Consider the following 13,346-nt stretch of genomic DNA (forward strand, 5'->3'; position numbering starts at 1 on the left):
GTTAGAAAACCACTTCCATTTTTCTGGGACAAAAACCCAAGACTCTTAACCCTAACTTAGGATGACAAAGTTTGAAATATTATTTTATTATATTTTATAAACTTTTTCATATTAAAAACAAAGCACTTTTTTTGGCCATATTTAAGCAGAGCTTAAATCACTTCAGTGAGGGAGAAATTAAGTCAATCTATAGAAGTTTGACAAAGAAAACCAGATCAAAAATGGATTTAACTAAAAGGAGTTCCCAGACAGCACCAGGACAATGGGTGAAACCAAAGGTGTAAACCCCTCCTTTTGACATATATGCTCTTTATTAAATTGTGAATCAGGAAAGACTTTGGAGGAGAGGAATTAAGGAAAAGGCTGGTAACTTATTCAGGGGTTCAAAATTTGCCCCATACCCTACTCTGAGAAAGATGGGACCAGGGTCAGAAAAAGAATAAAGATGATGACACAGAAACAAGATGTTTCACTCTTTAAAATGAGAAGTTATCAGGGAGCACAAGAAGCACACAGACCCTGCTGTTAAAATGAACCTGTCTGGAACTGATAGGAAGCCCAGTTGTTTGAGGAATAGGAAACAGTCTGACATTGCTGAGAACGGAACGGTCAAGGGAAATAGCCGATGTTGTAATGCCCAATACGGAAGTCTCCTCCCATTAGGAAGCTCTGTGAGATCTTGTTTGGCTGACTATCCTTTGGGTCAGGATACTTCATTTGACTGGCCTTTTTCAGATGATGTCATCAAGATAGCAGCCAGACTGACAGATGAAGAAAATCAAACTAAACTAAGGTGTTTCATCAGATCACTGTTCTAAGGAGTTGTTAAAAATAAAAGTCCATGGGAAAACATACTGGTTTTACTGAAAGTTTAAATCAGAGCTGAATACCAGGTCTACTCTGAACAGTTCTGCTAGAACTATTCACCTTTGTCTGCTACATGACCTTAGTTTTTCCACAGCCAGCTGATGATAATTGTAACTTTTATATAGTCTTAGCTGTAACCACATCTAAAATACACTAGATACTTATTTTGGATTGTGATAAATACATCTAGGTATTAGAAAACTGTACCTTAAAGAAATGGTTTTTAAGGTAGTTTCACAAAGACCATTTACAGCAGTTTAGCTGACAATTACAAAAAGTGAAAACATTACAGTAACCTGAGCTGCTTATTATCAGCCTTCAAATTGATTTCATCAGAACTTAAATAACTTTGCTTCTCTAAATTCTCTAAGTCTCCTTCAATCAGATGACACAGAGATAAAGAATGCAAAAGTATTTCTGCTGCCTTTCGTGAACAGTCTCAATATGCCATAATATTCTCCATGAGGCCTGGGAACTTCTTAAATTCATCAGTTTCATTCACCTATCGAAAAACAAGAGGATTGATTCACTTCCTCCCATCAGAAAATACTAAGGAACCCTGTTATTTTGCTTTGTCTTCCTCCTCAATACACAAAACCAAGTAGCTTGCCTACCTAATTAAGGTAGCATTATTGGTAGCATTGGCAACAAACAACACAGTCTTTGTGGGGGATGCTTGCATACCCAAGGACATACAGTCAAGCTACAACTCTTAGAGTGAATTGCTAGAGGAATTAAGGGTTCCCATCTACATATAACTATTTACAAACACCTAGATCATTAGAATAATACTCTCAACCATTTCTGTACACATAATATTCTTATGATTTCCACCTTTTTACATAGTAGAATAGAAAAAGAGACACAAGTATTTAGTTCAACTACTAAAAAGAAAGAAGACACAAACAAATTATTCTAAGTTACCTTCTCATGAAAGCTGAAATACTACATATGCAATTAATTTGAGACCATGTAGAGATGCTTTTCCTTCTTAAGGGAAAAGTACTGTTCAGTCACCACATGAAGAATTTTGAATAAATTACTGTTTCTCCCTGGAACCAGATTTCTTTACAATGAACATCACAGCTAAATTCTTTCAAATGATACTCTAGATCAGAAATAAAATACATTAGTTTAGAGAAAAACTTAATTTAGGAAGAAACTGAAGTAACTGACCAGGTTGTCTCTACTAGTGTAGTGGACCATCCATCCTTCTTTCACCATTGTACTGCTCTTCCTCTTTGTGTGTTTGATTGACTGTACAACTCGCATGAGAGGAATATTATTGCTTGTTGAAGGACTAAAAAGAAGATACGACAGTTTAATATGTAACAAGTTAAACTACAACAGTTCTGCAATTATACTTGTTTTACACATTTAGTCCATCATTTTCAGGAACAGACACCTTTTCTTCCCATACAGATTTAGTTGATGGATGAATTTGATAAGGCATCTGAGCTCCTACTAGGTCTCCTAGGGCAAGTATTGCAGTACTTAAGGAACAGAGAAAAAGCACACTGAAGTCAGGACACCTACAGAAATTATCCTCTTTCAAAACAATCTGCTGAGACTGCTGGTTTTTTATGCCATTTTACACCACAGAAATATAATTAACATCAGCATAACTATAATTTCTTCTTGTCTATGTGAGTTGCTTATGCTGTTTCATAACGTTGTTAATGAAGGTCCCTATCAAAGCAAACCTTCAGCTTATGAAAACATAAACTGGGATGTGTTAACTCATATCACAACTGCACTAGAAAATTCCATCAATGCTAAGGTATATTAACTGTCCTGCAGACAAAGGTTTGATAATCTCTAATATTCTGAGAGAGCCATTAATTAAACATACAGGTTTCAATAGCACTGAAAATGAAGCTAACCACCGAGGTGCCTGCCTAACACCAGAGCTCTACATGTGGCACTAACAGACACATCTGTAAACACACATCGTGAGGTAGTTTCAAAACAAAAAAATGTAAGGATGCTCTAACATGGCATGTTGTTACACTACAGAATTAGCTACAGGATGCTGTCATACCAAAAACCTGAATTGCTTCAAATCTGATTAGAAAGAAATGGAAAAATCCTACTTAGAGATAGATGTTGCCTCTCACTCAGGAGATTTTTGAGCTATAAATCACTGAAAGTTGAGAGGTATCATTATATGCTCTCCCTCACAAATTTGCTACTAAGCCCTGAACTACAGTGATATTTAGTTTGACCGAATACAACTGGGCTTATCTTATTAAGAATGGCTAAGAAAATCAGGATGACACTACTCAGAATGATAGAGAAATAAAAAGATCAAATTTGATTTAAGGAACAATGTTAACAGTTATTGGATAAAAGACTTCAGAAAAATCACTTTCAAGATAAATAAAGCAAACTATGCATAGTCTATGTCTATGCATAACATGCATAGACTATGATGCCAATATTAAAATATATTAATATATTAAAATAAAAATATTAAAATAAAAATGTTTTTAAGTAAATAAATAAAAATATTAAAATATTCCGCATCCCATGTGTTTAAATCCATACACATATAACAGTAAATAATTAGGCTCCAGTCACAGAGACCTTCACCATACATTAGCTTTGTTAAGCCGTAAGTTTCATCCTAGCTGTATTTCTTCAATAACTGTCATAGTATAACACTTCTTCCAATTAGAAGAGGCTATATTCTTTCAGTCTATTTTTGTTTCAGATTTTCTTGAGATAGGAGACCTTTACAAAGTATTTTCAAGCTAAAAAAAAAAAGAAACCCCACACAAAGGGAAAATACACTTTCAGCAATAAAACTGGGCTAATTGGAAACACTTTGCTCATAATATTCAGCAACACATATCCTCAGCAAAGAAATCCATCCTATAACTTACCTGATTGTCTTGACAGCTTCCTCATCTTTGTCTGCATCGAGGTCAGATGGATCCATAAAAAAGATTTTGTCCTCTGGAGGAGAGGGCTCCTCAGCATCATCTAGAACTCGACTACCATCACTGTTCATTTCACTGCTATCAACTTCCATCGGCATATCCAAGTCCTGGCCTGGGCTAGCAGGTTCTGGAAACAACACAATTGAGACATTATTTCAAACACACAACTAAAAAAAATAAATAAAATCCTCCAAAACTCACCTTTTTTTTTTTTTTCACACCTATGGAAATAAACATAAAACTACAATCACAATATACAAAATCTTCACACTTTTGCTGCAAGATGCAGAGTATGCTAATGAACATTATCAATTTCATTTTGCTAAATGCCACGGCAAGAGAGACCCAACTAAAACACAAACCATACTGAAAGAAATGGAGTGAAAAGCCTAAAGTCTAAACATACATGTCATTAAGTAATTCTGTTCCACAAGTAATCAGGACAAAATAACCTTTCAATGGCTAGAGATGATCCAGAGAATTATTCCTGTGGAAATGAAATTCTACATTAACAGCAACCCAACTCTGCTCTCCCTGCTCTTGTAGTCCATAATAAGAAAAGTAAGAAAGAAAAGGGGGGCTGTGGAATTGCAGGAAAAGAGAAAAGCAGAACAGATCTTATTCACTTCTGATTTTCTGCAGGCAGAAATTTAGTGTTTTCAAAAGCTTTACAACTGGTACTGTGGAAAACTAAGAATTAAGACATAAAAATATCTTAATCTGTAGCCTTTTTATGGTTGTTTTTTTGTTTGTTTGTTGGTTTGTAAGGAGTTGTTTTTGTGTTTGTTTTTTACCTGGAGTGAGTTCAATTAAGAGTGGGAGAAAGAACCAAAAAAAAAAAAAAAATTCCTCTTTACATCTTCAAAAGAATTACGTGAAACCGTAGTTCCCAAACTATGTGTCCTTTAGCACCTTAGCATCACAAGGGTAGTAAAACCAGGCTGCAGCAACATTATGTTGCACACTGCTGTTCACAGCCAACCACCTCAAGATCCAGGAAAGAGCCCGGGAGCTGGAGAAGGCTGGCATGAATGGATGGGATATATTGTGCAATGGCAGCAGACCCACTAGCTAACACAGCTGTTGCCTGAGCCTCTGAATCAAGTTGTACAGTTTGATGTGATCTGCTCCATATAACCAATTTTGTTTCACTAAAAAATGTGTGACAAGGCAACACAGCCACAAAACATCTGAAGTTGAAGGCAATTTTTAAAGGTCACCTGGTCCAACAACCCCCCAAGTTCATTTCTCCAGTCTGCTGAAGTTCCTCAGGATAGCAGCACAAACCCTCTGTCGTATCAGCCAGTCCTCCCTGCAAACCTGCTGAGGGTATATACTCTGCCCCGGCAAGATCCTTAATGAAGATGTTGAACAGGACTGGACCCTTTGTTGGCCCCTGGGGTACACCATGAGTTACTTGCCATTGATAATCACTCTCTAGGCCCACCCATCCAATTGGTTTTCAATCCCTAATCTGCTCATCTATCCTATATTTCATCAGCTTAACACTGGTTTAAAACTTACAAAAATACTCTAAACATTCTTCCACAAAGTGTTCCACACGTTTGTCTTTCAATTCTGCAAGGTCTACTCAGAAAGCAGTCCTACTTCATTGAGGTTTCCAGAAATTAGAGGGCAATTCTTTCTTTTGGTTTGGCTTGGGGTTTTTCTCCTTTCTCTTTTATCTCAAACACCTCAGCTAACTCTGGCCAGTAAAAATCATGGATATAAGAAAGTCATAAAAAATGGTATGTGTCTTCAGATATTAACATTTTAAATTATGTATTTCATGGTGAACAATGAGCAGACTGATCACAACAGATCTTCAAATTTTGTACATTGGAGTGGCTTCTAGATTTTTCATTTCCATTGAGCAATCCCAAGCAAAGCATAGTAAACTTTACTGATTAAGTAAAATTTAAGTCACCAGAGTGTAAGTTTTACAGTGAATCTTTTTCATTTTAACTGAAAAAACAGGCAAGATAAATAAAAATATGTCAAATATTCAGAGATGAGGGAACTAAATACTAATGCATCTTATTCAGCTTCAAAAGATCTCTCACTATTTGAAAGCATGTTTCGCATCTTACCTCCATTGAAAATAACCTCTCCAAGACAGTCTCGAGGTACTTTAGGTGCACAGCGTTTGTGACAGTTGAACCTGCAATCTAAAACAGCAAATAAATAAGCCCATGATATCAGAACTCACTCCCAACCAGACACTAAAATTTACCATTCACTTCTTCCAACACTAACTTCAGTTCAGATGCATAGATTTGCATGTAACTGAAGACAGCACCAATGAGGTCACCACCAGGAGGAAATTAGCAATCTTGTCCTTATGTCACATGTTGATTTGTCCCACCACTATTTATTATGTCAGTACTTCCCCTTCCAGTACAAAACAGTTTGCTACTTCTGTAGCTTCTTCTGCAGCTATTTTTTCCCTCATGATGTAATTTCTCCCATTCTTTCATTTGTTCCACATCCTTTTTTCAATTGCTATATGATTTAACTGTCTCATCTCTAACATTTTCCCCATCTGCCAACTAAGACTCGCAGACATCAGAGGTCTGATCACACAACATCTATGATCACACAACTTCATCAGACCAAATATGTTCTGCAGCAAATCCCAAAGTCCAGTTCCCCTCTCATTCAGGTTACAGATTTGCCTGACTACTCAAGCTCCACACAGCTCCACTCAAGCTCCATGTCTTGCTGACACAGGGCAGACAGAATAACATTATGTCCAGATTTGGCCTGATGTGGAGATGGAATCTCACCTGGATGTGTGCCATTTCTGCACCCAAGGTATCAGATGCAGCCTACTGAACTAAGTCCAGCATACAACATTACTGGTAGTAACAGGAATTTCCTTTATTAGTTGCATCCCTGTGATTTTCAACTCCATCAACACCACGAATTTAAAAACTCCCTACTGCCCCCACAACTGTTTTCATATTGATAGATAAACTTCTTTTTGCTATCCAAAACAAGCTCAATGTGTTTTTCTTTTAAGCCTAGACAAGATAAAAACCATTATCTCGCAATTTTTTGTAGCAGAGGAGCCAAATTCTGGAGCAGAATACAACATTGCTCAGCTTCTGAGTGCCTAAAAAGATGCATCCTAGGAGACCCATTAATAGTATTTTACAGCCATGGCTTCAATCCATATTATGAAATACAATTACTTCACTACTTTAAAGAAGGCTGGAAGAAACAGAGACATTTCAAATCCTGTCACAATATTCGAAGACTGAGTCTATCATAAAAAATTAAATTATATTCAGAAACGTTCCTGGACACTGCAATGCAATTCTCTAGTCTAGTAAATAGCTACAAACAACCCCGAGCATGCTTTTGGCCCACAGCATTAGCATAATCTCAAACAGTTCCAAGGTCTAGCTCATAAACCAGAGCATCCTATGAAATTGCTCCAGGCAGTTTGCATAGAGCCACCCAGGCTGGGATGCTAAGAAAACTTGTTCACTAACACGGGTCATTCTGTCCCAGCTGACCTCAGTGTCCAGGAATGTTTCTGGGCACATTTCATTTATTACCACAAATACAGCCTTAGCATCTCAAACATCATCCTCAGAGCCCAAATAGCAACCTGAATTAAACCAAGAAATCCAGGGCTCTTACAGGTAATCAGAAACATAAAACTACTAAAAGACCCTAAGCTTTTTGAATGTGCACAAGGAAGTTAGTGGGAAATCTTAAGAATCTGTAGGAAAAGTCAGTATGAAAATATTTTAACTGCTTGATATCAATTCCTGATATATTAAAAATAAGTATAGGATCTTACTGTATAAATGGAGGCCTATTAAGATATTTATTTCTGTCCTGCACATATACATGGCATTTTTCTAGGCTTGTTTTCCATGCATTAATGCTTACAACATGCATACAAATAATATTTTTATCCAGTGCCATTCAATTCACTGAAACTGATGTGGTAGCACCATTTGTTCAGCTGGATACATTCATAGCAATTGTATATGGCCAGCAGCATCTGTATGTTAAAACCACAAGGCATCTTTTTCAAGCTTCATTATTTTTCTAACATGTGTATTTAAGAGACACACTGACTGGAAAAAAAATAATCAAAATCAGTTCAGGATGCAGACCTCAAACAGACTAAAAAGACTGCAAATAACAACAGAAATTAAAGATAAAACTAATTCCTTAGTAGTGAGGAAGACAGCAGTATTACTAATCCAAAAAAAAGGTTAAAACAGCTGTAAGCTTACAATTTTTTCTTTCCTCTAATAAAGCAAACTGAAAATGTATTAAGTGACCTCTCTCAAAAAGCTGACCTTTGATACTCCCGTTTGACAATCTCACATGAGAGAAATGGAAACTCCTTTCCATATTAATGTTTATGATTCATCACTACACTTTTGTTTCCTGCAACAAAGCCAACAGATCTGCACTAACTAGTAATAAAAAGCCAGAAGGAGATCATGTTAGTTATGCTTTAGGAACCACATGGAATAGCCTGAGAAGTGAAGCCACGCATGTTAATATATGCTACATAAAAACCATGCAAGTTCAGCACAGGCACCTACCTCCAAAAGGTAACAATCAGTATCCTGTACTAGAATAATACAATGAAAACTCACAGAATAATACAATGAAAACTCACAGTGGTCAGTCTAGAATATAGATACTGAACAAAAGGAAGCACTTCCCATTTTTATTAATTCATAATTATCCTTCTAGAATTACAATGTTTTCAATCTACACAACTAAATTTTTTCATAAAAATGTACAATGCATAGCTTACTGCAATGAAAATGAGGGCTGCTGCGATCTTCTGAAAATTATGCAATTTTTCAAAACTCACATGTCCCTGTTTTGCAGTATACAGCCACCTAAGTTGCAATCAGTTTTAAATATAAGGCCTTTACTGAAATTTACTGCTACAGCAGAAGATCAAACATTTACCTTTACACTGCATTCCTTGGCGAAAAAGGCCCTTAAGCAGCCGTTTGCAATACTGGCAGATGGTGGGACGAGTGTAGGAGTGAACAGCAAAGGTGTGTGGGACCTTCACTCTGCAAAGCACCATCTTATCCATCCAGATGGGGCGGCCACTCCAAGAGGGAATCCTCTTACTAGGTTCTGGGCAGCAACGCTGAAATAAAGAAGGAATACATAATTTGTACCAGAACAGTTCTACTGCCATGACTGCTTTGAAAAGTCACAGCAGTCAGGTGAACTGGAAAAAGGCAAAAACTGCACCCATTTTTAAAAAGGACAGAATTGACAACCCTGGGAACCACTGACCTTTCAGCCTCCCCTCTGTATCTGGGAAGATCACAGAGATCCTACTAGAAGCTATGCTAAAGCACATGAAAAGCACACAGGGAAGTGCTTTGGGACAGCCAGCAGCCTTCCATGATGGAGTGACTCCATCAGTGGGCAAGAAAAGGGCTACAGGTGTCATTTCTCTGGAATTCTGTAAAGCCTTTGACATATAACATCCTTCACTTTAAAGTGGAGAGATGGATTCAATGGGCAGACTTTTAGGAGAATAAGGAATTGGCTGGATGGTCACATCCAGAGGGTAGTGGTCAATGGCTCAGTGTCCTGATAGAGATCAGCAACAAGAGGTGTCCCTCAGGATTGATACTGGGACCAGAGCTATTAAATGTCTTTACCAATGACAGACAGTGGGAGCGAGTGCACCCTCAGCAAGTTTGTGGATGTCACCCAGCTGCGTGGTGCAGCTGGCACACTGGAGGGACATGATGCCATCCAGCAGGACCTGGATAAGCTTGAGAAGTGGGTCCATGTGAAATTTCTGCAGCTCAACAAGGCCAAGTGCTGGTGCTGCACCTGGATTGGGGCACTTCCCTGTATCAACACAAACTGGGGATTGGTGTCAGCCCTGCTGGGAAGAACTTGGGGGTCCTGGTGGATGAAAAAAAATGTCAGTGGGGCTGTAAAGGAAGTGCTGGCTCCAAAAGTGACCAGACATAAAGCAACCTGGCCAAGAAGCTTTAAGAGGACTTTCTGGTATTGTAAAACAAAACCATGAAAATACCAGATGGAAAAGCCTTGCAGAAAGCAGGAAGTTATGTATGAACATTATTTCCACAGAAGATAAAATGCTAGAAATTCACTCATGTCATTCATTTTTTGAGCAACCTGACAAGGTACAGACAGCACATACAAATCTCCATATAGAAGGTAAAATGGAAAACACTGGAGGAAGGCAAACCAAACTCCAATCACCACATCAAACTATCAGTTTTTAAAAGCAAGGTATAGCACGCTGGATAGCTTACTAAATTAGGCAAAATATTTAGAAAATTCAAAAATTACTTAGAAAATTAAACCCCTTCAAAAATTATTTGAAATGAGAAGAAAAACATTAGCAATTAAAATGGAAGAGGCATTGCCTAAAATGAAGAGGTATCAAAAAAGTACGAAACATGCACATAGAAATCATAAAGTGATTTACTGTGATAAATGCTTACAATTCTATGTTCATTGAAATAATCTTACCAGTGGTCATAAACATCAAAATAAATACTTTTCATTACTCAAGACTAAGCTTTTATAGCCTCTAGCTAAAAAAATCATGTTCTTGAACTAGACTATATGATTTGTGTTCTAAATTGTGGTAAGAATAGTTATAGTGTAAAGTAACAGATTATTAAAAAAGCCTAAGGCAGAAACAAATGGATTTAATCTCTGCCTGTCCTGTCTTATGACGCCAGTATAGTTAGGATATACTTGATAATTGATATTTGTTATGTAATTGATAACCTTTCAGCAATCATCATAACAAGGAACTACTATGGATGTCTATTTTTACTGTAAGCCCTTCATCCCCTACACCCTCCTTGACAGGGTTTGGGGTTTTTTGGATTAACTCTGTGAAAAGCTTAACAGCAGATCAGGACCACTTCCCCAGTATTAAAGCTTACAATTTGTAGTGCTTTGGCCAAGTAACTAATCTATGCTGATACTACAGAACTAATCTGTATTACTAAGAAGGCAAGATGTTTTATCATTCTGAAGCCAAAGTTCTCAGGATTTTATATAACTATGAGTTAATAACAAAATTATATATAAAACTTATATTTATTTCCTGTTGCACCTCTCACAGTAATAATAAGCAGTAAGTGTCAAAGTCTAAGAATCACCGTATTTTAAAATTCACTAAAACCAATCACAATGGTTAAGCTTGACTCCCACATACTCATCGTGAGCCACTTAAAACACTATCTACTTCTCCAGAGGTTAAAGAATTTAAAACAGAAATTGTTTCTCCTTTCAAATTACATACTTCTTCAGAGGCAGAGGATGTGTGTTCAGCTTGTGCTGGTCTTGGAACTGAAAGCCCTGCTCCTGGTAAAGACACGTTAGACAGGCGCCTCTTCCTCACTCCACTGCAGTTGTTTGGAATCTTGAAGGCACATCGCTTATGGTAGTTTAACCCACAACCTGGAAGAGGAGTTTGTTTATTAAAAAAACCTCCCAACGTTCAAAGTAACAAAAACAATACTAATATTTTGATAAAGCAGTTTTAAAAAGATGACCCAGGAAAATGGTAAAGGCAGAAATAGACTGTTGTATCAAATTCTCTTATTTTAGTGTTCTTGATGCGATTCACAAAAACAGCTTTTTCTCCAGCAAGCCCAGTTCTAGTAACAAGGTCTAACACTTGGAAGCAGCTGATCTCCCACCACCAGGAGGCTTTCATCACTCCCTCACTTTGGAGCACAAGAACCAAGAAGAATTGGTGAGAAGGCAGTGTTAGTACCTGACAGCAGGCTGCAGAGTGTTCCACAGCCAGCTGGATGGAAGCCATAAGGAAAGGGATTCCCCTTTGGGAGTCTCTCCAAACTATGTGTTCCTTGTGCAAAGAACACAAGGTTGTAAGCTAGCTATTTTTTTCGAAGTGGGAAACAACAACACTTCTTAAGTCATTAGCCCAAGGTCACACACAGTTTGCATTAATGCCCAGATCAGAACTTCAGTTTTCCAATGCACAAACCCTTCTAGCTAGGAAATACTGTATTTATCACTTGCTGACTTACCAAACATGATACAACTTCTTCCTCATCTTATACAGATATACACACACACAAATATACTCAATATCATAGATTTACTTACCCTCACATTTTAATCCTTGTCGTACCAAACCCCAAAGCATCTCTCCGCAGTAGTCACAAAAAGTAGGAGCCTTGTAGGAATGCACATAAAGTGCATGAGGACGAATCTGGAAATCTTCAACTGTAGCCAAAGCTTTTAAAAAATTGCAGTAAGTTATAGCTCTTGCCACAGGATCAACAAGGATTTATGGAAAGAACATGTTTTAAAAATGGCTAATTTAAAGAATGCTGACAAGCTGTTTAGAAATCAGCATTTTACACATTTAAATATGCATTTAGGAGACTACATAGTTCTCCGTAAACATTTTTATTGAGGAAAAATGTCCATTGAACTCTGCAGACTAGTGGTCCCAACTAATCAACAGTACAAATCACTCTGTTGAAAACCTCACTTAGTTGAAGGCAGGTACAACAAGTTTTGCTATATGCAACACCAGATGTTTGAAAGAGCAACTTAATTTTCAAGCTGTTTTGTAACCTATGAAATTTTCAAAAAAAGACAGTTGTACAAAATAGGACTTTTGCAGTAAAAGCTTATTAGGTTAAACTCAGTGTATCAAAACAGAACTGTGGATAAAGTTTCCACAGAACACTGAAATATTCTTTTCCTTAAACAAGCCTAAATATATTTCAATTGTTTTTGTCCTGTTTCTTTGAGGGAAAGGAAAAAAAAAAAGGTATTTTACATCAAGATTGCCTTGCCCTGATGGCTACTGGTTTTTGATCAGATACATACTAACACTCCCTATTCAGATCCTTATTTTAAAAATTCTACTGAAAGAGATTTACGTGTCTTCAAAATGCCTCAGTTTTGGGTGGTCTGTCTGTCAGGAAACTGTCAGAGATTGCCAAGAGTAACACAACAAATTTTCCAAATATGCTATTCACCAGAAGCAATGAAAAGTTCAAAATAAGATGATCGATTACTGAATATCTTAGACATGCCCTGAAACACAACCAAGGACTCAGCCTTACAACTATCAAATTCATACTTTATTGACCAAATTTACAAATCTAAGCTCATGACAGTCAAGAGGTCTCTCCTCCTAATATATAGTCACAGTTTGTCACTTTATCCTCAAAGATTTTAAAAACTCCTCAATACTAGTCCAGCTTTTATTTGTAGTTAACTACAGCTGACTTTTGATTGAATTTGACAAAGTATTGAACAAACATATACAATGACAATAAGGTCTGGGGTTATTTTGTCCTCATTATTGGCTAATAACCACCACTCTAAGGACTATATTGTTCAAAGAAACCATTTTTAAGAACTACAATAACCCATAAGAGTCTGTTTTTATAGGTATGACAAAGCAACAACATTTATATGAAGTCTTATGGCAGCACTTAAGCCATCAATAGTAAAAGCTACAGAACAAAAAGACAAATATAAGCA

General features: G+C 37.0%; 1 protein-coding gene across 2 annotated transcripts in view; it reads right to left on the reverse strand.

Annotated features, from left to right (window-relative positions):
• The window catches only part of PRKD3 (protein kinase D3), a 45,399-nt gene that overhangs the window by 16,361 nt on the left and 15,692 nt on the right, over nt 1-13,346 (reverse strand). For both annotated transcript variants that reach the window (XM_053972252.1, XM_053972253.1), the window contains exons 4-9: nt 11,949-12,080; nt 11,116-11,273; nt 8,763-8,952; nt 5,900-5,977; nt 3,753-3,936; nt 2,044-2,167 (exon numbers count right to left, since the gene is read on the reverse strand). In XM_053972252.1, coding sequence (XP_053828227.1) covers nt 2,044-2,167; nt 3,753-3,936; nt 5,900-5,977; nt 8,763-8,952; nt 11,116-11,273; nt 11,949-12,080 — 866 coding nt within the window. The remainder of the gene's footprint in view (nt 1-2,043; nt 2,168-3,752; nt 3,937-5,899; nt 5,978-8,762; nt 8,953-11,115; nt 11,274-11,948; nt 12,081-13,346) is intronic.

This window comes from Vidua macroura, chromosome 3, assembly GCF_024509145.1.
Source record: "Vidua macroura isolate BioBank_ID:100142 chromosome 3, ASM2450914v1, whole genome shotgun sequence".
In the NCBI taxonomy this organism is placed as follows: Eukaryota; Metazoa; Chordata; class Aves; order Passeriformes; family Viduidae; genus Vidua; species Vidua macroura.